Source organism: Rhinoderma darwinii, chromosome 3, assembly GCF_050947455.1.
Source record: "Rhinoderma darwinii isolate aRhiDar2 chromosome 3, aRhiDar2.hap1, whole genome shotgun sequence".
In the NCBI taxonomy this organism is placed as follows: domain Eukaryota; kingdom Metazoa; phylum Chordata; class Amphibia; order Anura; family Rhinodermatidae; genus Rhinoderma; species Rhinoderma darwinii.
This window is the reverse complement of record NC_134689.1, coordinates 5801028-5826956: the sequence shown is the minus strand read 5'-3', so window position 1 is coordinate 5826956 and position 25929 is coordinate 5801028. Positions and strand designations below refer to the sequence as shown.

Below are 25929 nucleotides of genomic sequence, written 5' to 3'. Positions count from 1 at the left end.
TAAAATTGGATTGTAATGAGCTTTTTCCTATAGACATTATGTATTAATAAATATTAGTTATGAAATGCTAAAAGGGAACCGCAGTGGGATCAGACCACATGCCTGTTCTGCTAAAACGACAAAATGACAGCTAAATAACAAATCAAACCACTTTATGTGTACAACAAATCCTTATAACAAGACTCTATTGCCAATTATGAATAAAATCCAATTTCTGAACAGCTTTTGTGTGGTTTTATGGTGCTTAAGTGGATATAATGTGACATTAAGAAGGATTAATTCAGAAAATGTATTGGCAAAGTCACATAGTCTAATACAACCAGCCAAGAACTCAAAATATTTTGTCTAAGTAAAAGTGGAATTTTATGGTTCCTCCACTCTCGGAATCAATCTATCATCCCCCTGACAGAAGATTAATGTGCCTTTAATGAATGCGGAATATTTGTTTGCTTTGCTTAATCTTTTTTTAATATTTAGACTCACCCTATTTTTAAAGCTAAAGCTGTTCACGCAGATGTTTTTCAAGGCCTTCAAATCAGGCCCTTATCCAAACAAGGTTGAGACTTGTTTATACCGTTATATAAAACCTTATACCTACCATGCTAGTCAGGACATTCTCCTCATAGTATCCTAAAGCTCTTGAAGGAAACATGAAGGCTCTCATCGTCTTGCTTTCCTTGGTTGGCTTCTGCTATGGACAGTCTAAGCTTGGTGGGATACATTTCCTCATGTTTAGCAAAAAGGAAAAATCCATTGTGATGTTCAACACCAGTGAATTGGATCTAATGCAAAATTTATCCTAAAAGCAATATTTCTTCCTTACAGGCAAATACAATCTTGAAAGTGCTGTGTCTGTCTCCGGACTGTCCTCAGGATCATACATGGCTAACCAGTTCCATGTTGCCCAGTCTAAGAGGATCATCGGAGCCGGCCTCTTTGCCGGAGGTAAATAGAATTACTTTGCTTCTGTAATAGCTTTAAGCCCTGCACCACAAATGTGCAATAAACAGGTGCAGCTGGTGGGTTAACTACCCAAACTTACGTACATTTATAGCGCAGTGATGGCGCAGGCTCAGGAGCTGATCCCGAGCCATCATCAGCGGGGTGTCAGCTGTAACATACAGGATGGGAACTATCTTAAACCCATGTCTAACCTCCTAGATGCCGTGGTCAACTGCGACCACGACATCTAAGTGGTTAGACAGAGGGAGCAGCTCCCTCTGTCACCCCATCAGCCCACCCAACTCCATCTTGTGGTGACATTGGGTTATTATGAAGAGCAGGGGGCCTAATAATGGCGGTGTTACGCGATTGGATTGTCGAGTCCCCTACTGGGACTGAAAAAAACATAATTTTTTTTTAAAAATAAAACGTTGAAAAATTATTACAAAAATTATACATAATTGGTATTGCCGTGTCTGTAATGATCTGAGCTATAAAATGGTCACCAGCACAGTGAATGGCGTAAAAAAACAATGCCAGAATTGCTGTTTTTTGCTAATCCTGCCAGCCGAAAAAATGAACTAGAATGCGATTGTAAAATCATATGTAACCTAAAATGGTACCAATGAAAACTTCAACTCATTCCGGAAAAAACAAGCCCTCACATAGAGCGACACAAAAACATAATTAAAAAAAAAAGTATTTTACATAGTTACATGATAAAGTTCTATTTACCTGCCGTAACCACTAGGGGGAGCTCAGGAGCTTACTGCATACTGGTTATACATTGGATTCACTTGAATTTAAGGCACAATTTCCAATTTATTTCGATATAAATGGAGTAAAAGTGACTTCATCTTTAAATGATATGAAATTATACCATTTTAAATCTCCTGTAATCACTCCAGAATATTTTTTATTTAATTATTTTTTATTATTATTTTTAAAATTATTATATGATTAATTACAAATATTAGAATTAGTATAAAACATATTAGTATGGACAAGTATTGTTATATTACATTATACATTAGATTATTAATTATAAAATACATTATAATTTTTTGGTAAATGACTATTTTTTTTAATATGTGAAATATATATATAGGCAATAATATACACTTTTTTTTATTACTTAATAACTTAATTGAAATATTTATTAAATCAATTATTACATAAAATAATTACTTTATAAAGCTAAAATAGCAATGAAGCCCCCGGTCATTTTCATCCGGGGAAATCCTAATATATCTGGCATGTTGGAAATCGTGAATATAAATGGAATCTTTTTGCAGATGATTTGGTCCTCACCCTTGAACCTCTAACCTCCCTCCGAAATTTGTTGAAAGCTTTGAATTCCTTCTTCGTGGTCTCCATAAACCAGTCTAGGTCTGAACCCTCTATTGCAACGCAATGCACCGTTATGGGTCTCTCTCGAATTGGCCCAGTTTTCTCCTTACTCCTGGGGGGCTTTGATGTGGATGACGTCACCCCTGCCACCCTCCTTGAAAAAACCTATCCCTACTGCCACATCACTCGTTACTCCTCTGGCGTAAGGTTCGGTTGAAGCACGGTCTTCAGTCTCGTCACTCACCAGTGACTTGTATTTTAGGTAACCCATGTTTCCCCCCGGGGTTACCGGGTACTAATTTTGGCTGGTGGTCGTCTAAGAAGCTTACTGGGGTACATACCCTTCTTACCAGGGACGTCTGCTGACACATGGCGGCTATTTGGAAAAGTGTCTGTTCTTTGATTCCTGACATTTCTCGGTTTAAGGTCCCAGCCCGCCTGCCCATATGTCTCTTGGGAGCCGCACCTTTTTCATTGACTCAGTAGAAAAACAGCTCCAAAAACGGCCGTAAAAAACGCATCAAAAAACGCAAGTTGCTTAAAAAAACCAGCTCCATATTTTACGCCCGTTTTTGGTTTGCCGTGTGAACTTACCCTTAGAGCAGACTCTATGGATCTTTACCGTGAGGTCTCGGACCCATGGCTTCCCTCCTCCCACGCACCCGATTTCCTTTGTGATATTTTATTTTGATATCAACTTTTGATTCTGTATACATTTTTGTGTGATGATGTATTTTACTTTCTCTGAATACGTGACTGTATGTAGACCGTCATTACCACGGCTCGCTTTCTTCCTTTTTTGTCATTTAATCTGTATTATCCTCTCCTATGTCCCCCCTCATCCCCGCTCCCATGTATTTTTACCATTTTCATTGTCTATTATTTTGTCCCCCTGCGTAGGGATGTCCCATGTTATGTATCTACGTTTTCTGCTTCATTTTATTCCAATAAATACCTTTTGAAACTAAAATAATATCTCCCTCGAAGATAATAATCATACGAAAAACCAAAACATGAAATAGAAGAAAAAAAATTTTACCAAAATTTTTAAACACTATATTATTACTGAATTAAATGAATTTGGTATAAATTCATATTTCAGAGAAAAACTGTTTTAGATTCATATTTTTCAGAAATTTAATTTTGGGATTTATTGTCCCCAAAATTCATTCCATCTATAGAAATGTGAATTCATTGCAGAAGTTATTAAATAAAATTCTACCTTAAATGACTACACAATTCTTTTTCTTTAATAAAAATACATATTTAATCCAAATTAATAATAAGAGGTTCTGATTTTTATGGGAGACTGTAGTGAGCATGCTCTGTGACTTGTGCAAAGGTCACTGTGCAGGGAGGAGGAGCTGAGCTGTCCCCCATCACCTATTGTCAATGGTATGATCCTGATCCAAATAGTAGGTAATTTACTGATAATACATTCTCTTTAAATGCCCCCACAGGACCCTACTACTGTGCACAAGGAAGCATGCTCACCGCAACTAATGCTTGTATGAAACTCCCCACAAGCATCAATGTCGCCTCCCTGAAGACCCAGACTCAGAGCTACGCCAACAGTGGGCTCATCGATCCCTTATCCAATCTCGCCAGTGGCAGAGTCTACATCTTTTCTGGAACTCGTGACTCTGTTGTAGTTCCAGGTGAGTTAAATACTATAGACCAAGTTCTGACGGGTGTATTGGATCCTGCCATGTATGGCCAACCATTGAGCTCTACTTTCTACATGTAGTGAAAAGGTTGTGTTAACCTGCGGCCCCTGACACCCTGACGCTGCCCGATAGTCTAACCACTCAGGCTTCATCTAATGGTGAGCAGAGGACTCAAGGCCATGTCAAGTGTCCATAGGGGCCCACAGCAAATCTTGGCATGGTGCCCAGTCAACCATGACCATCGGCGTCAACTGTTTTTTTCGTTAACTATCCCTTACTTTCAAGCCTTTTACAGTGGAGATTGGCCCCATCAGCTGCAGGGCCCCCTACCAACCACTACAATAGTAGAAGCACCCATGAGGGGACAGTCGAGGATTGTCCTGTATGTAAGTCTATATAGACCCCTGAAAAAAACATCAGTCCAGGTTTATCTTCTTTCAACATGGGGGTACGGAGCATAGAGTTCCTACTAACCCTCTACAGAGTCGTAGTTTGGCTTCCCTTCACCCAGGGCAAAAATTCAGTTTTCTGCGCCCACCCCTGAATCGAAAATCAAAGGCCAAAGCAGAGTGGCTGGATGGCACCCCCTCTGGCACCCAGCACCAGTCCCACCCCAGCTATGCACCTGACCCTCTCTACAAAAAAAAAAAATTCTACCAAAATCTTTCCTGAATTATGAGAATTTTAGGAACATGAAGAGTAGATATTGAAGTAGTAGTACCTGCTATATAATATGTTGGTTATCCAATATCTACAAAACTTGTTCTATTGGGGATTGTCTGGTTTTGACAACCCCTTTTTTAGATTGAAGGTCCCCGGGAGTGAAGCTGATCCTGGGTGGTGTTGGTGGGTTCTGGATGGAGGAACCTCATTTGAAGATGAAGCATCACATGATGCAAATTCAAATTGGTGGGTGGCCATTGGTTTCAGTGGGTGACAGTGGTCCTCCAACCAGTTTGCTCTCCATTGTAGGTGTCGTAAAAAAGCAGGAAGAATATTACGCATCTTACATTACCAATTCCGGAGCCATCAAGACTGAGTATGACGTCCCAGCCGAGCACGGAATGGTGAGGAGGACGTCATATTCCCAAATCTAAGTTCACACCACAGTGGGTTAACTGGATATTTGGGGGGAATCCTATAGAGCAACACTGCCGGTAGCCTTCTTCTCAGAGTGAGCAGTAGCTTGTGCCAATCTGCAGAGCAAAAATTTAAAGAGCAACTCCATACACGGCTGAGATTCGCATAAATGATAAAGTAAAAATTCTCAATTCCAATGGCACCTCCATTTTTTTTATTCTGAATGTCGCTCCCATCATGCCTCAGGATGGAGCACAGATTTCATATTCTTTTTACACAATGGGAGGAGCTTTCTCTTGTGCTCATCGTCGCCCCCTGCTGCGTAATGTAATTAGTGTTTTCAATGTCTACATCACTGTGTGACCATTTATTATGTATTTATGGGTCGTTACAGCCCACTGACAGCTATGGAGGGGCCTGCGGATCAACCAACCTGGAATATATCAACAACTGTAACTACAATGGGGCCTATGAGGCTCTCAATCACATCCATGGGGGGCTTCAGGTGAGCCGGGTCTTCGATATCTGTATAATTGGAATGAATATATTAAGACAAAGCTGTAATACTTATATTCCTGCACTTTTTCCTCACAGAAGCCAAGCAGCGGCGCCGGACGCACTGGACAGGTAGAAAGTAATGGGAGCTTCTTCTATCTAACGTTTCATTTCGAGGGTAACTCCAGCCAAAATACCTAGGTCCCCTATCACTTGTTTATTTTATCCCTGGCTTATCTGTCTAGCCCTGAACAAGTGTTCATGAGATCTGCTGAACTTATTTCACAGTAATTTATTTCACTATTTTCTCTATCAACATAAACCACTCCTTTTTTCTCATTTAAATAAATGATTGGTTGTCACAGCCACGCCCCTTTTCTATTAAAGGAGATTTGGCACCAAGACATCAAAATAAACCTGAACTTATGAGCACAATTATATCTAATACATTCCTTTATACAAGTCCAGAGTAGGAGTCGAAAATAAGTCAGCCCTGCCCCCAACTTCTAAGGAAAAGGACTCTTCCTGTTTCTTAGGAGTCCGGACTGCAGAACATAAATGTCTATTGGATGAAGTTTTCAGCTCACCAGGTGGGACGGGTTTGACCCCCGTTTTTTAGATGGGTGCGGATCCCGTGGAATCCTGTGGTTGGAAATACCCTTTAAGACCATCTCCTATAGATAATATGGTCCCCAAGTGACATCCAGTAATCTTTATTCATGACACATATCTCAAGCCGTGGACGACTAGAAAACATGATCACTTCAAATGTTCTTAATCATTAACCACAAATCTAGTAAAACAAATAAACAAAAAAAAAAAAGTTTACAAAAAAATGGAATAAGCCCAAGACTGGAGGATTTGAAATTATAATATAGATTAAAAAATTGTATACAATTTTATTGATTTAAATGTCCTGCAATATTTACATATATAAAGGTCCTAAAGAATTGACAAAATTTGGTCTGGTTGCTAGAGATACACTGCCTAACAACTGGCCTTTTCTATGTGGTTGTCAGGCAGTGAGTCCCTAGTAACCACTCTGTCCCAGATTTCTCAGGTCTCCAAGACAGAATTGTCACCGTACTGAGGGCAGAGAAGGGGCAAAGGGTCTCGATTGGACTTAAACCATTCCTGCCACACTAACAAATGCAGGTGGAAAACCTCTTTTATATCTGGTCCAGATCTAAGGGACCTTCGAATACATGAGACGTTCATTAGTTCTCACCATCTTCAGTGTATTGTGTTTTGTCTTTCAGCTGATATTGTTTGACCAGGCTGAATTCTTTAAACTGGCTGTTCCTTCAACTTATGGGATGGACACTGCTGGATACATCTACGTTCCTTCATCATGCCAGAGTGGAGCGAGTAAGTGATCGGTGTTCCTTGTAGGATCTGCCCACCCAGTAGAGCCTGTTGGTCCTGGTAGACCTGGTGTCTCTTGCTGTATCTGGTGGTTCAGGAAGTATTGGATGGTCTTGGTGATTTCTACTGGTCCCGGCAGCACATTGTGGTCCTGGTAGTATCTGGTGGTCTTGGTATTTTCTCATGGCCCTGGTAGTATCTGGTGGCCTTGGTCGTTTTTATTGGTCCTGGTAGCATCTGGTGGTCTTGGTCTTATCTCATGGTCCTGGTTGTATCTGGTAGTCCTGGCAGTATCAGGTACCCCAACTGTATCTGGTAGTTCTGGTAGTATCTGATGGCGTTTGTAGTTTCTACTAGTCCTGGCAGTATCTGGTAATCCTGGTTACATGTGGTGGTCCTTGTAGTAACTGGTGGTCTTGGTATTATCTCATGGCCCTGGTAGTATCTGGTGGCCTTGGTGTATGTGGTGGCCCAGGTAGTATCTGGTGGTCCAGGTAGTAACTGGTGGTCTTGGTATTATCTCATGGCCCTGGTAGTATCTGGTGGCCTTGGTGTATGTGGTGGCCCAGGTAGTATCTGGTGGTCCAGGTAGCTGGTGGTCTTGGTATTATCTGGTGGCTTTGTCAGTTTCTGGTGCTCCTGGGAGTATCTAATGGCCTTGGTGTATCTTTTGGTCCAGGTAGTTTCTGGTAGTCATGGAATTATCTTATGGCCCTGGTAGTATCTGTTGGCCTAGGCAGTTTCTGGTAACCCTGGGAGTATCTGGTGGCCTTGGTGTATCTGATATATCTCATGGCCCTGTTTGTATCTGGTAGACCTGGCACTATCAGGTGCAAACACGGCAGTATCTGGTGATCCTGGTAGTATATGATGGTCTTGGTTTTATCTCATGGCTTTGGTAGTATCTGGTGTCGTTGTAGTTTCTACTGGTCCTAGCAGGATCTGGTGGTCCTGGTAGTTGCTGGCGGTTTTGGAAGTTTCCGGTGGTTCTGGGGACATCTAGTAGTCCAGACAGAATATGATGCCCAATGACAGTTTTTAGTGGTCCTGGTAATATCTAGTGGTCTTTGAAGTAAGTGGCAGCTTTGTACTACATGGTGGTATTATGTGGGCTTAAATTAAGAGAATAACGTAAAAAAATGGCAAGTGGGGGAGGGGAAGAACTACTTTCCTTGTTGCCCAGGGCCTCATTTTCTTTTAGACTGGCTCAAGGAGACAGGAAGGGCCCACAGCCTGATCAGACTGGTCCCCTAATTCTACTGCTAGAGGCCCCCACCAGCGCTTCTGATCCTAGGAGACAAGCACGGGTGGTGGTCTCTAGATTAACTATACCCAAACTTCTGACGTTTTTGTTTTATTACTATACGTTCTTCTAAGTTATTGATCTCTTTTTCAGTTTGCAAACTTCATATCGTTTTCCACGGCTGCCAGCAAGGAAGGTGAGAACCGTACGGGACATTGTGGTTGCCCCTGCTCAATCCTGTAGGGCATTTCCCGAGAGGGGACACAAGGAGGACGGAAGATCTGTGATACTAGGGAGATCATATACAATCCTGCAGAGGATGCTGGGAGTATTAATAGTGTTGTCACCATCCTTTGTGGGGAATGGGAAGAGATAGTCGGGTTCTGTATGTGGCTGTATATGTTTTAGGGGTGGGGCCAGAGCCAGGAGGCGGAGCTCTCAATAAAAGGGGGAAGGAAGCCGGGAAAATAGTGGTGCAAACCACTGATGGGATCAGCAACAATGTCTACCAAATGTTTTTTTTCTGTTGGATCCTTATGTTTTTGGGGTGATATATTTTGGATAGTCGATCATTTGATCGTCAGTTCGCTAGATCTATATTAAAGCCGGTGTTGAGTGGCGTGGCCCCTTAGGTGTAGTGTGGCCCGGTGATCTGCAGCCTGTGGCTTCTAAGCCCCTGTCAGTCTAGATATGTTGGGAGTTGTAGTTTCCAGCCAGCGAGTCATAGATGTCATATTACAGAGGAAAAAGAGGAAACCTCCAGCTCACCTTGTATGTAGACTTGTACTGTTCACTGCGCACGGGTCCTCGTGTCGGCACACGATGGAAAGGCAGCAGAGAAGAAGGATTGGATCCAGCGCTGGTGTAGGTAAAACGGAAACTTGTTCCAAGTTTTATTGGGTCATTTTAAAACAGGATCAATAGGATAATATCCTGGAGTGCAGGGAGAGGTTTCAACGATATGAAGAGCCTACGCGTTTCAGACGCCTCCTGCGTCCTTATTCATGGCTTATTCATGGCATGAATAAGGACGTAGGTGTCTGAAACGCGTAGGCTCTTCATATCGTTGAAACCTCTCCCTGCACTCCAGGATATTATCCTATTGATCCCGTTTTAAAATGACCCAATAAAACTTGGAACAAGTTTCCGTTTTACCTACACCAGCGCTGGATCCAATCCTTCTTCTCTGATGTCATATTACAATTTACCTAGAATTTCCGAGGATCGGACGATTATTTATATTTCTTTACGGTCTGTAGGGAGAAGCTGGGTGACAAATATGCAGCGAATGCCGGATACAACCAGGTCGCAGATCTGAATAACTTCATCATCCTGTATCCTCAAGCCAAGTCTAATTTATCTAACCCCAATGGATGCTGGGACTGGTGAGTACAGAACCTGATAATTCTAAACCGGTGTATCTAATCCTATCATGTGTGATACTGTCTGCTGAGCCATGTATCTAATCCTATCATGTGTGATACTGTCTGCTGAGCTGTGTATCTAATCCTATCATGTGTTATACTGTCTGCTGAACCATGTATCTAATCCTATCATGTGTGATACTGTCTGCTGAGCTGGTGTATCTAAGCCTCTGGTGTATGATAGTCTCAGATGACTGTATTCCGCGCTATCACTTTTATTAATACCTCCTCCTCCTCCTCTTCCTCTGCAGGTGGGGATTCAGCAGTTACGCATACGGTAAGACATTAATAAAACACTTTATAAACTGCAATATAAAAAGGTCCTTTCTTTCCTCTCATTCTTACATCTGATTGGCTGATGAGGTGGAGGAAATGTTTTTGTCCTTTGGACTATATATATCTAGAGCTCAAGCTCCGCCCACCTATGACATCACATATTCAGGCACCTCGTAGGCAGCTGAGTGACATCCTCTGTTGGAGCTGCACTGGCGGCCACATAGTAGTCACCCAGCTCCCCGGATATCTGTAATCTTCATCTATACATTTCCATGTTTTATATTTGCAGCTAATAAGAACGGATATCAGATGACCGGAGTGGAGAGGATGATGCTCAGGACCCTGGGACTCTACTGATATAGAAGAGGGGAGAGGGGGGGTCTGCGGCTGGAGAACGGACTGTTACATTTATACTTGTAAATAAAGTGATTTTTTAGTAATTGTCATCCCATAATAACTCTCATATTCGGGATCTTCAGTCTTACAATAAATTTCTCTTCCTGCTGTGGGATTGAACTATTTGACCTCTTTACTCGCCAGTTCTTGTGTCTGGTTTTACTTTTGTCGCAGGAACTTCTGGAGAATAATATTGCATGACTTTTTTTTTAACCTTAAGCCCCACCCCAGAATAAGCTGGCCACGCCCCCAGAGCTCCTCCATGTATGACATATACAGGATCTCACATAGAAGAGTGAGGGCTGCAGATATAACAGAAGTTCACATATAAAAGTAAGTACACCCCAAACATCCCGACCAGAAGAACCTGCGAACCTCTCGTCACATGGCAATAACTACATAGAGCCCCCCCCCCTCCACTCCTCTGGGACCACTTTGACTTTGAACTTTAGTGAGGTCAGGAAATATTCTAAATTGGGACTTGTAGTTACTGTCAGTGGGTGAGGGGCACATGCTGGGCCGTGTAGTTGGGTGAGGGGCACATGCTGGGCCGTGTAGTTGGGTGAGGGGCACATGCTGGGACGTGTAGTTGGGTGAGGGGCACATGCTGGGCCGTGTAGTTGGGTGAGGGGCACATGCTGGGCCGTGTAGTTGGGTGAGGGGCACATGCTGGGACGTGTAGTTGGGTGAGGGGCACATGCTGGGCCGTGTAGTTGGGTGAGGGGCACATGCTGGGACGTGTAGTTGGGTGAGGGGCACATGCTGGGCCGTGTAGTTGGGTGAGGGGCACATGCTGGGCCGTGTAGTTGGGTGAGGGGCACATGCTGGGACGTGTAGTTGGGTGAGGGGCACATGTTTGTACGTGTAGTTGGGTGAGGGGCACATGCTGGGACGTGTAGTTGGGTGAGGGGCACATGCTGGGACGTGTAGTTCCCCCTCGGCTGCTGTATATGCGCGGTTTCTCGGCGGCTGCAGTGCGCATGCTCGGGGAGGAGGCGGCTGATGTTGTAGTTGCAGCTGCGGGGAGGAGAAGAGACAGAAAAGACGCAACAGCCGAGGAAAGAGACGCCCGACTGCACCGAGACACCCGCTGACTGCGCCGAGACACCCGCTGACTGCGCCGAGACACCCGCTGACTGCGCCGAGACACCCGCTGACTGCACCGAGACACCCGCTGACCGCGCCGAGACACCCGCTGACTGCACCGAGACTGCAGGTACTGACAGTGCAGGGGGAGAGTACAGAGAGGTGACTGTCGGGAGAGAGACTGCGCCTATAGGAAGAGACCGCTTATATACAAGAGACTGCGCCTAGCTAGTGATGATGTATAGAGACTGCAATAGAGACTTCACCTATGTAAAGAAATAGTGATGTAGAGAGACTGCTCATATACAAGAGACGGCACCGATCTAGTGACTGTTTATAGACTGCAGGGATAGCACATGAGAGAGAGACTGCTGACCTGTCAAGGTGATGCTACAAGAGACCGCTGTATTTCTGATACATTGTATATATAGAACAGTTACAATATATTCTGGTTCTCTGAAGAGACGGCTGTATTATGGAAGTTTGACAGCTGACAGCTGATTTAAAGAGACAGTTACAGTAATGACAGAGAGTGACAGGATTAGAGTGACCAGTGTATGTAGAGACTCTGACTGTATACAGTGTAAAGAGGCAGGTTATTTCTGCTGATAGATAGCCGTCCCGTAGACAGCCGCCCCGTAGACTGCCGCCCCGTAGATAGCCGCCCCACAGATAGCCGCCCCACAGATAGCCGCTCTATAGATAGCCGCTCTATAGATAGCCGCTCTATGACACTGCTGCGGTTGTGGTGACTTATGGGCTTGAGACGCTCTAATGTAACTTGGAGGAGGGGGATCATGGAAGCTGACAGTCTAATTCACCTCTCAGGAAATAAATGAGACCTTTGACTTAAGATTTTTTTTTTTTAAATACAACAAGTTATTCAGCAGCGAATATGAAAGGGGCGGGGCTGTGACAACCTTTTAGAAAGTTGTAGTCGGAGAGACAGAATAATAGATGTGTGAATCTCTAACTAGACCTGAAGGGGTTCATAAACTTTATCACGAGCTGTAAGCCCTTCACATCTGGGAATCCATGGGGGGAGGTGTCCCGGCTTACGAGACCTCAGAAGATTAATACATGTGGAAGTCCCCTTTAAGAGACGTTATAATAAGATATGTTCTATTTGTCAGGCACAGATTCTGGAATGCCAGTAACGGGTAATGTGGGAATTGACGGGCACCAGACATCTCCAGCGCTGATGAGGATGAGATGTTTGGGTTTCTGTCCCACAGAGGAGCAGTAGACCCACAGATGAGAAGAAGCCAAGATGGGCGAAGGGCATTTCCCCCACAACATGTAAGACGCCCCCTTCATTGGAGAGTATGAGAAGCGTTGGTCAAGTCATCCTCGAAAATGTCTCCTATGACCAAGGACAAGATGTTGGCAAGGAGATACCTGGCATCATGGCCGATGGTGGACGATCCAACAGCCAAAGACAAGTGTCCAGCAATGGCACCAACCACAAAAGTCAGAAGACCCTCCGAACATTACCCAAGGACCTGGGCAATGGAAACGGGCACGACTTCACCAACACCCCCCATTCAAATGGTGGAATGACACCAAAAAGCACCACCGATGGATCATCCAAGACCCAATGTACGGGGCCACCTCAAAATGGCAATATCAAAGGGGTGTCCCGGAGGCCCAGAGACCCTCCTGTGGTGGACCATCTTGGCGCCTGGGTTTTCGCTGTGCCAGCTGTTGTGGCGGGTTTATGCTTTGCACGATCTGTGATGGGTGAGTTTGTCCATGATGACGTCTGGGCGATACTCAATAATCCTGACAGCCGGGGAGAGACCAACCTGAGCACCATCTTTAAGAATGACTTTTGGGGCAAGGCCATGGATGACAACACGAGCCATAAGTCCTACCGACCTCTGTGTGTCCTGAGCTTCAGGTAATTCTGGGCAGTGGGGTGGGCACACCGTATAATATGATGGTGGGAACTAGAGAACATCTGGTCTGGAGGCATCTGACGGACATCCCTTTATTGTACCCACCATATATGTCATAGGGCTACATGACAACTTTATGTGTTTGTTGGGATTTTTAGAACCTGGATGTAAAAAATAAAAATGGTTTATTCACTGACAGCAAGCAGAGATCTTGAAAATGTTGCAGAACTACAACACAATGTAGATTAAAAAGTTGAGGCGCATTATACAAAGCTTTAACGTTGTGTAATAGAAAGTTCTGCAACTTTCTATTGACTTTGAATTTTACCTTCATTTTCACCTTCTCTGCTTGCTGTTAGTGAATGGCAACATTCTTATTTACACCTAGATCTAATACGTCTCACTGCTGGGGTATCCACTCTTGACAATCCTCTGGGAGCTAAACACATCTACAGCACGTAACTCTCTTCTGTCCTGATATTTTGTTACAATGTATCAGCGCAGGTAAAATGTATCAATCTAAAGTTCAGGCTGTCTAACGTACAGAAGATTGCCTAGACCATACTGTGTGAGTTTGACTATGCCAAGTTGGGTTTTTATCCGATTTCATTTACAGACAGCAAGCAGAGGTGTTGAAAATTGAAAAATTAAGAGGCAACATAAGACTGGACAACGCCTTTTACCGGCGATTCACATGTTCTTAGTGAGCGACGTTGCCCTTTAAATCTCTTATCTCTGTATAAAATCTTTATAAACGTCAACCGTGAAAGAGCCGCGGGCGGCGCCGTCCTGCAGGCGGAGGAGGGGAGTCCAGGCCAGAAGCAGAACCTTGTCCGCTGGAGAACAGAGATTGTTTATATGAGAAGACAAAACATCTGCAACCACTTAAAGGGGCGGCGCAGTCCAGTTATCGACTAGTAGAAATGTGGCGTTTGTTTGTAGAAGTGGCCGAGCCCTTCACTATGGAACGCCAGCGTCCGCCATGCTTACATTTCTGAAATATCCCTCCGGTTAACCCTCCGCGTAAACAGCAATACCCTAAACTGCGGTCTGTTCTGAGACTACATGTCCCAGCATGCTCTGACCATCAGCAGGTGTGTAGCATGCTGGGACTTGTAGTTTCACAATAGGCTGCAGGCCGCTGTGTTGGGGAATTGTTCTTTATGCAATTCCCTACTATTGTTTATATCATATGACCTGTGTCTTCTGCAGCAGACGCAGACTACAGGCTGCCATAAACAGCAGACGTTTTACTGGCTTTGCTCTGCTATTCCGGACGGTGTGTGGCTCACATGCTGTCGTGTTTTATGCTCTGCGTAGTTTGTAACACGATCCCCCAGCCGCCACTCTGAGAAAGCTGACACCCTCTTCGTACGAGGTATCGGTCACCGGATCGGCCCTTCCTGTAAATAAGTAAATAAATCATCGTATCAAGAAAAGTTTTCTGCTTGCTGTCAGTAAATGGGAACATTCTTGTTTACATTAGGCTACAAAAACCTAATTCTTCTCACAGCTGAGGGTTCGTTGCAATGTATCCAGGCTGGATGATCCTCTGTTGACCCCGGATTGAAACATTGTAACAACCTATCAGAACAGGTGAGGAGAAATTTTTCCCCTCCTCCTTCCTGAAACCTGAGATCAGACATGACTTTCACTGTAAAGCAACTGTTGCTGCAGGAGCTCTCCCCCACTGCTCTGTCTGCAATAGGAGAGCAGTAATATGAAGCCCCACCCTCTTTTCTTAGCCGCGCCTCCTCAGCTGTCAGCCAAAAAACACGAATCAGGAAATATTTAAAGGGGTTCTCCATTTAAACACTTGAGATCTCAATCAGATAGGTAATAACGGTGTGAACCCCACTAATCCTAAGAACAAGGGGTTCCCAATGCAGTGGTGGACTAATAGCAGTGTCAGCAGCTGAGACCCCACCAGTCACATTTTAATGACATGTCTGAATGACGAGTCATGGAACGACCCTTTAAATGCAGATTGATTGACATTTAGCCCAGCCAATCACATCGCAGGAGAGCCACAACGCCAGCTCGTTCATTGTCCAATAGCCAATAACTTTTCTTTGCATCTTTCCACCAGAATCAACGTGTACTGGTCCGGCCTGGAGCCGTTTTACTTCCATGCAGTGAACGTGGCGCTACATTGTATGGTGACCGCACTGCTGGCTTATATCTGCAGCACCGCCGCGTTCACAGACAGGAAGCAAGCCACGGCCTCCGCCCTGCTCTTCGCTGTACACCCCGTTCACACAGAGGCCGTAAGTACCGTAAGAGCTATCTGACCACCTCATTATATCTGTTCTTGGAAAAGTTGGGTAACAAACTATATGGCCGCCATGACAGGTCCAACAGGGATTCATTCCCAGCTTTCCCAGACTCCTGAATAGTCACGTATATCAAATATGTAAACTACAATGATGATTAAATATAACAACAATGTCATTAATGTGTTGATTTTTTTGTACAGGTGGCAGGTATTGTTGGAAGAGCGGATCTCATGTCTTGTTTACTCTTCCTACTGGCATTCCTCTGTTATATAAGGTATGACGTCTCCTAGGAGGAGCTTTCTCACTGTCCCCCTATTGGGTAATGTACTTTGTATGTTGTACCAAAAGTAGTGCCCCCTATGGACCACAATATAACTACTATAATACTGCCCCCTATATACAAGAATATAACTACTATAATACTGTCCCTATATACAAGAATATAACTACTATAATACTGCCCCTTATATACAAGAATATAACTACTATAATACTGCCCCCTATATACAAGAATATAACTACTATAATACTGCTCCTATATACAAGAATATAACTACTATAATACTGCTCCTATATACAAGAATATAACTACTATAATACTGCCCCCTATATACAAGAATATAACTACTATAATACTGCTCCTATATACAAGAATATAACTACTACAATACTGCTCCTATATACAGGAATATAACTACTATAATACTGCCCCTATATACAAGAATATAACTACTATAATACTGCCCCCTATATACAAGAATATAACTACTATAATACTGCCCCCTATATACAAGAATATAACTACTATAATACTGCCCCCTATATACAAGAATATAACTACTATAATACTGCCCTATATACAAGAATATAACTACTGCAATACTGCCCCCTATATACAAGAATCTAACTACTATAATACTGCCCCCTATATACAAGAATATAACTACTATAATACTGTCCCTATATACAAGAATATAACTACTGCAATACTGCCCCCTATATACAAGAATATAACCACTATAATACTGCCTCCTATATACAAGAATATAACTACTGCAATACTGCCCCCTATATACAAGAATATAACTACTATAATACTGCCCCCTATATACAAGAATATAACTACTATAATACTGCTCCTATATACAAGAATATAACTACTATAATACTGCCCCTATATACAAGAATATAACTACTATAATACTGCCTCCTATATACAAGAATATAACTACTATAATACTGCCCCTATATACAAGAATATAACTACTATAATACTGCCCCCTATATACAAGACTATAACTACTATAATACTGCTCCTATATACAAGAATATAACTACTGTAATACTGTCCCCTATGTACAAGAATATAACTACTGTAATACTGTCCCCTATGTACAAGAATATAACTACTATAATACTGCTCCTATATACAAGAATATAACTACTGCAATACTGCCCCCTATATACAAGAATATAACCACTATAATACTGCCCCCTATATACAAGAATATAACTACTATAATACTGCTCCCTATATACAAGAATATAACTACTATAATACTGCCCCTATATACAAGAATATAACTACTATAATACTGCTCCTATATACAAGAATATAACTACTGCAATACTGCCCCCTATATACAAGAATATAACCACTATAATACTGCCTCCTATATACAAGAATATAACTACTATAATACTGCCCCTATATACAAGAATATAACTACTATAATACTGCTCCCTATATACAAGAATATAACTACTATAATACTGCCCCTATATACAAGAATATAACTACTATAATACTGCCCCTATATACAAGGATATAACTACTATAATACTGCTCCTATATACAAGAATATAACTACTATAATACTGCCCGTATATACAAGAATATAACTACTATAATACTGCTCCCTATATACAAGAATATAACTACTATAATACTGCCCCCTATATACAAGAATATAACTACTATAATACTGCTCCTATATACAAGACTATAACTACTATAATACTGCCCCTATATACAAGAATATAACTACTATAATACTGCCCCTATATACAAGAATATAACTACTATAATACTGCCTCTATATACAAGAATATAACTACTGTAATACTGCTCCCTATATACAAGAATATAACTACTATAATACTGCTCCTATATACAAGAATATAACTACTATAATACTGCCCCCTATATACAAGAATATAACTACTATAATACTGGCCCCTATATACAAGAATATAACTACTATAATACTGCCCCTATATACAAGAATATAACTACTATAATACTGTCTTCTATATACAAGAATATAACTACTATAATACTGCCCCCTATATACAAGAATATAACTACTATAATACTGCCTCCTATATACAAGAATATAACTACTATAATACTGCCTCCTATATACAAGAATATAACTACTATAATACTGCCTCCTATATACAAGAATATAACTACTATAATACTGCCTCCTATATACAAGAATATAACTACTATAATACTGCCTCCTATATACAAGAATATAACTACTATAATACTGCTCCTATATACAAGAATATAACTACTATAATACTGCATCCTATATACAAGAATATAACTACTATAATACTGCTCCCTATATACAAGAATATAAACTACTATAATACTGCCCCCTATATACAAGAATATAACTACTATAATACTGCCCCCTATATACAAGAATATAAACTACTATAATACTGCCCCCTATATACAAGAATATAACTACTATAATACTGCCCCCTATATACAAGAATATAAACTACTATAATACTGCCCCCTATATACAAGAATATAACTACTATAATACTGCCTCCTATATACAAGAATATAACTACTATAATACTGCCCCCTATGTAGAACTATATAACTACTATAATACTGCTCCTATATACAAGAATATAACTACTATAATACTGCTCCTATATACAAGAATATAACTACTATAATACTGCTCCTATATACAAGAATATAACTACTATAATACTGCTCCTATATACAAGAATATAACTACTATAATACTGCTCCCTATATACAAGAATATAACTACTATAATACTGCCTCCTATATACAAGAATATAACTACTATAAGGCCTCATGCACACGACCGTAGCCCGACCGTAGCCGTGTGCACGCCCGTGATTTTCGTGTCGGCCGGCTGCGGACTGTCAGCGGACTGTCAGCCGCAAGCCGCCCGCACATGCACATGGCCGAGCCATTGTTTTCAATGAGCCCGGACCGCAACTCCGGACCATAATAGGACATGTCCGTACTTTCTGCGGTCCGGGTTCCCGGGCCGTGCACGGACCGCAAAAACTACGGTCGTGTGCACGGCCCCATAGAAAAGAATGGGTCCGCAATTCTCCCGTGGATTTGCGGGGGAATTGCGGACGCAAAAACACGGTCGTGTGCATGAGGCCTAATACTGCCTCCTATATACAAGAATATAACTACTATAATACTGCCCCTATATACAAGAATATAACTACTATAATACTGCCCTCTATATACAAGAATATAACTACTATAATACTGCCCCTATATACAAGAATATAACTACTATAATACTGTCCCCTATATACAAGAATATAACTACTATAATACTGCTCCTATATACAAGAATATAACTACTATAATACTGCCCCCTATATACAAGAATATAACTACTATAATACTGCCTCCTATATACAAGAATATAACTACTATAATACTGCTCCTATATACAAGAATATAACTACTATAATACTGCCCCCTGTATACAAGAATATAACTACTATAATACTGCTCCTATATACAAGAATATAACTACTATAATACTGCCCCTATATACAAGAATATAACTACTATAATACTGCCCCCTATATACAAGACTATAACTACTATAATACTGCCCCCTATATACAAGAATATAACTACTATAATACTGCCCCTATATACAAGAATATAACTACTATAATACTGGCTTCTATATACAAGAATATAAGTACTATAATACTGCCCCCTATATACAAGAATATAACTACTATAATACTGCCCCCTATATACAAGAATATAAACTACTATAATACTGCCCCCTATATACAAGAATATAACTACTATAATACTGCCTCCTATATACAAGAATATAACTACTATAATACTGCCCCCTATGTAGAACTATATAACTACTATAATACTGCTCCTATATACAAGAATATAACTACTATAATACTGCTCCTATATACAAGAATATAACTACTATAATACTGCTCCTATATACAAGAATATAACTACTATAATACTGCTCCCTATATACAAGAATATAACTACTATAATACTGCCTCCTATATACAAGAATATAACTACTATAATACTGCTCCTATATACAAGAATATAACTACTATAATACTGCCCCTATATACATGAATATAACTACTATAATACTGCCCCCTATATACAAGACTATAACTACTATAATACTGCCCCCTATATACAAGAATATAACTACTATAATACTGCCCCTATATACAAGAATATAACTACTATAATACTGGCTTCTATATACAAGAATATAACTACTATAATACTGCCCCCTATATACAAGAATATAACTACTATAATACTGCCCCCTATATACAAGAATATAACTACTATAATACTGCTCCTATATACAAGAATATAACTACTATAATACTGCCCCCTATATACAAGAATATAACTACTATAATACTGCTCCTATATACAAGAATATAACTACTATAATACTGCTCCTATATACAAGAATATAACTACTATAATACTGCACCCTATATACAAGAATATATCTACTATAATACTTCCTCCTATATACAAGAATATAACTACTATAATACTGCTCCCTATATACAAGAATATAACTACTATAATACTGCTCCTATATACAAGAATATAACTACTATAATACTGCACCCTATATACAAGAATATATCTACTATAATACTGCCTCCTATATACAAGAATATAACTACTATAATACTGCTCCTATATACAAGAATATAACTACTATAATACTGCTCCTATATACAAGAATATAACTACTATAATACTGCCCCTATATACAAGAATATAACTACTATAATACTGCCCCCTATATACAAGAATATAACTACTATAATACTGCTCCTATATATACAAGAATATAACTACTATAATACTGCCCCTATATACAAGAATATAACTACTATAATACTGCCCCCTATATACAAGAATATAACTACTATAAAAGTGCCTGTCATTTCTTCTAGGAGTGTGGATGTGAATCCTCCCCCTGATTGTTTCCCTGGTACTACTTCTCCCATTCTGCTGCTGCTCAGTTTGTTCTTGGGGACCTGCGCTATGATGGTCAAGGAAACGGGTGTCACGGTGTTTGGGGTCTGTGTGGTGTACGATCTCCAGATCCTGTGTCTAAGAAGATTTTTAAGGTTTGTCAGAGAAGTTGTTTGGGTATTTTTCTGGGACGGGATCTCTGGATTTTAATGTATAGGAGTCGTCACTGATCTTGGGTGGGGGGATTAGGAATCAATACATTTATATTTGCGTTATTGGCCAATATTGACAACTACTAATATGGCCGCCGTTATAGATCTCATAGGGGTTGTTACTCAGCTTTCATAGAGACCTAAATGGCAAAACTGCAGTGATATATTCCTCACTCTACTCTCTAGGAAAGCTGGATTACATGGATGTGGAAGTGGCGGCCATATTAATTTTAACCCAGCTTTTCAAGCTACAGATATAAGTACGGAACAGATAGAAGCGGACGACTCAAGGACTTTGATTTACTGGAGTATTATTCACTTTAGGGGGAATGTTCTGTTTATTCTATACCTGCATCGTCAGGGTTCACAGCCGCTGCTTTCCATAGTTACCTCTCCTTGTTTCCTTGACCTCTAGGCCCTCATCTTCTGAATACTACAGGAATATGTGGGATGTGGCAGCTCCTTTCCTGAAGAGATCTCTGCTGATTTCCTGCCATGTAAGTGGAAGGTGGAATATTGGTTTCTGTTCAGTCGCCCCCCCTGAGAGCCAAAGTAACGCAAGTGTCCATGATTTTACTATAGAAAAAATCATTAGCCTATTTTACTGCCCCTATGTACAAGAATAGGACTACTATAATACTGCCCCTATATACAAGAATATGACTACTATAATACTGCCCCTATATACAAGAATATAACTACTATAATACTGCTCCTATATACAAGAATATAACTACTATAATACTGCCCCTATATACAAGAATATAACTACTATAATACTGCCCCCTATATACAAGAATATAACTACTATAATACTGCCTCCTATATACAAGAATATAACTACTATAATACTGCCCCTATATACAAAAATATAACTACTATAATACTGCTCCTATATACAAGAATATAACTACTATAATACTGCCCCCTATATACAAGAATATAACTACTATAATACTACCCCTATATACAAGAATATAATTACTATAATACTTCCCCCTATATACAAGAATATAACTACTATAATACTGCCCCTATATATAAGAATATAACTACTGTAATACTGCCCCCTATATACAAGAATATAACTACTATAATACTGCTCCTGTATACAAGAATATAACTACTATAATACTGCCCCCTATATACAAGAATATAACTACTATAATACTGCTCCCTATATACAAGAATATAACTACTATAATACTGCCTCTATATACAAGAATATAACTACTATAATACTGCCCCTATATACAAGAATATAACTACTATAATACTGCTCCTATATACAAGAATATAACTACTATAATACTGCCCCCTATATACAAGAATATAACTACTATAATACTGCCCCTATATACAAAAATATAACTACTATAATACTGCTCCTGTATACAAGAATATAACTACTATAATACTGCCCCTGTATACAAGAATATGACTACTATAATACTGCCCCTATATACAAGAATATAACTACTATAATACTGCCCCCTATATACAAGAATATAACTACTATAATACTGCTTCTATATACAAGAATATAACTACTATAATACTGCTTCTATATACAAGAATATAACTACTATAATACTGCTCCTATATACAAGAATATAACTACTATAATACTGATTCTATATACAAGAATATAACTACTATAATACTGCTTCTATATACAAGAATATAACTACTATAATACTGCCCCTATATACAAGAATATAACTACTATAATACTGCTTCTATATACAAGAATATAACTACTATAATACTGCCCCTATATGCAAGAATATAACTACTATAATACTGCCTCCTATATACAAGAATATAACTACTATAATACTGCTCCTATATACAAGAATATAACTACTATAATACTGCCCCTATATACAAGAATATAACTACTATAATACTGCCCCTATATACAAGAATATAACTACTATAATACTGCCCCCTATATACAAGAATATAACTACTATAATACTGCTCCTATATACAAGAATATAACTACTATAATACTGCCCCTATATACAAGAATATAACTACTATAATACTGCTTCTATATACAAGAATATAACTACTATAATACTGCTTCTATATACAAGAATATTACTATAATACTGCCCCTATATACAAGAATACAACTACTATAATACTGCCCCTATATACAAGAATATAACTACTATAATACGGCTCCTATATACAAGAATATACCTACTATAATACTGCCCCCTATATACAAGAATATGACTACTATAATACTGCCCTCTATATACAAGAATATAACTACTATAATACTGCTCCTATATACAAGAATATAACTACTATAATACTGCCTCCTATATACAAGAATATAACTACTATAATACTGCCCCCTATGTAGAACTATATAACTACTATAATACTGCTCCTATATACAAGAATATAACTACTATAATACTGCTCCTATATACAAGAATATAACTACTATAATACTGCTCCTATATACAAGAATATAACTACTATAATACTGCTCCCTATATACAAGAATATAACTACTATAATACTGCCTCCTATATACAAGAATATAACTACTATAATACTGCCTCCTATATACAAGAATATAACTACTATAATACTGCCCCTATATACAAGAATATAACTACTATAATACTGCCCTCTATATACAAGAATATAACTACTATAATACTGCTCCTATATACAAGAATATAACTACTATAATACTGCTCCTATATACAGGAATATGACTACTATAATACTGCCCCTATATACAAGAATATAACTACTATAATACTGCTCCTATATACAAGAATATAACTACTATAATACTGCCCCTATATACAAGAATATAACTACTATAATACTGCCCCTATATACAAGAATATGACTACTATAATACTGCTCCTATATACAAGAATATAACTACTATAATACTGCCCCTATATACAAGAATATAACTACTATAATACTGCCCCTATATACAAGAATATAACTACTATAATACTGCCCCTATATACAAGAATATAACTACTATAATACTGCTTCTATATACAAGAATATAACTACTATAATACTGCCCCTATATGCAAGAATATAACTACTATAATACTGCCTCCTATATACAAGAATATAACTACTATAATACTGCTCCTATATACAAGAATATAACTACTATAATACTGCCCCCTATATACAAGAATATAACTACTAGAATACTGCCCCCTATATACAAGAATATAACTACTATAATACTGCCCCCTATATACAAGAATATAACTACTATAATACTGCCCCTATATACAAGAATATAACTACTATAATACTGCCCCCTATATACAAGAATATGACTACTATAATACTGCCCTCTATATACAAGAATATAACTACTATAATACTGCTCCTATATACAAGAATATAACTACTATAATACTGCCCCTATATACAAGAATATAACTACTATAATACTGCCCCCTATATACAAGAATATAATTACTATAATACTGCCCCCTATATACAAGAATATAACTACTATAATACTGCCCCCTATATACAAGAATATAACTACTATAATACTGCTCCCTATATTCAAGAATATAACTACTATAATACTGCCCCCTATATACAAGAATATAACTACTATAATACTGCCCACTATATACAAGAATATAACTACTATAATACTGACCCCTATATACAAGAATATAACTACTATAATACTGCCCCCTATATACAAGAATATAACTACTATAATACTGCTCCTTTATACAAGAATATAACTACTATAATACTGCTCCCTATATACAAGACTATAACTACTATAATACTGCCCTTTATATACAAGAATATAACTACTATAATACTGCCCCCTATATACAAGAATATAACTACTATAATACTGCCCCTTATATACAAGAATATAACTACTATAATACTGCCCCCCTATATACAGGAATATAACTACTATAATACTGCCCCTATATACAAGAATATAACTACTATAATACTGCTCCTATATACAAGAATATAACTACTATAATACTGCTCCCTATATACAAGAATATAACTACTATAATACTGCCCCTATATACAAGAATATAACTACTATAATACTGCCCCCTATATACAAGAATATAACTACTATAATACTGCTCCCTATATACAAGAATATAACTACTATAATACTGCTCCTATATACAAGAATATAACTACTATAATACTGCCCCCTATGTAGAAAGAATATGTGCCCCTCTATATGTCATGTTCTGTGACTGGAGTTGCTCGTTATTGCCGGTTGTCGGGCAGTTGCTCCTTATATTTGCGGTGCTTCCTTTTGTCCGTGGTTAGACGTAGTCACATACAGTAATGATGAGAATTCCTTGCCGCTTTCATTCTCCTGCTTGTATACGGTGTTTGTATCTTGCAGGTGATTGTGGTGTTGTATTTCCGTGTCTATATCATGGGAGGGTCGATGCCATTGTTCTCGGAGCAGGACAACCCGGCCTCCTTCTCTCCTTACATCCTCAGCAGGTACGTGGCCGTGCTCCAGCATTGTACCTTGGTGTGGGGTGAGAGCGTTCCTGTCCTGTCCCTGCAGGTTCTGGTAACGGAACACTGGGAAGTGTAATTTAGTAATGTCACTCTGTATAATGGTGTGCGGAACGTTCTAAAGACTCAATGTACATCAGTGCTAAAACAGAAAATCTGGAATGTTCTATCTATCTATCTATCTCATATCTATCTATCTATCTATCTATCTCATATCTATCTATCTATCTCATATCTATCTATCTATCTCATATCTATCTATCTATCTCATATCTATCTATCTATCTCATATCTATCTATCTCATATCTATCTATCTATCTATCTCATATCTATCTCATATCTATCTATCTCATATC

The 25929-nt window shown here is 39.3% G+C and overlaps 2 protein-coding genes across 2 annotated transcripts in view; both read left to right on the top strand.

The window, feature by feature from the left end:
• The first annotated feature begins 650 nt into the window (after positions 1-650).
• On the top strand, positions 651-10199 carry LOC142748537 (poly(3-hydroxybutyrate) depolymerase-like). Its single transcript, XM_075855604.1, has 10 exons — positions 651-771; positions 826-945; positions 3753-3950; positions 4932-5026; positions 5434-5544; positions 6794-6902; positions 8296-8338; positions 9402-9527; positions 9818-9843; positions 10132-10199. The coding sequence occupies exons 1-10, from the start codon at positions 651-653 to the stop codon at positions 10197-10199; spliced, it is 1017 nt and encodes a 338-aa protein (XP_075711719.1).
• Positions 10200-11229: 1030 nt separating this feature from the next.
• Positions 11230-25929, top strand: part of TMTC1 (transmembrane O-mannosyltransferase targeting cadherins 1) — a 28088-nt gene continuing 13388 nt past the window's right edge. Inside the window, exons 1-7 of the mRNA XM_075855755.1 lie at positions 11230-11454; positions 12458-13224; positions 15312-15489; positions 15699-15772; positions 20797-20973; positions 21446-21527; positions 25451-25554. Of these exons, the coding sequence (XP_075711870.1) occupies positions 12650-13224; positions 15312-15489; positions 15699-15772; positions 20797-20973; positions 21446-21527; positions 25451-25554 (1190 nt within the window). The 5' untranslated portion in view covers positions 11230-11454; positions 12458-12649. The remainder of the gene's footprint in view (positions 11455-12457; positions 13225-15311; positions 15490-15698; positions 15773-20796; positions 20974-21445; positions 21528-25450; positions 25555-25929) is intronic.

Coding starts and splice junctions, on each gene's coding strand:
- LOC142748537 (XM_075855604.1), top strand. CDS start 651: ATGAAGGCTCTCATCGTCTTGCTTTCCTTGGTTGGCTTCTGCTATGGA. Junction 3,951..4,931: donor TGACTCTGTTGTAGTTCCAG/GTGAGTTAAATA, acceptor TCTCCATTGTAG/GTGTCGTAAAAAAGCAGGAA. Junction 9,528..9,817: donor CCCAATGGATGCTGGGACTG/GTGAGTACAGAA, acceptor CTTCCTCTGCAG/GTGGGGATTCAGCAGTTACG.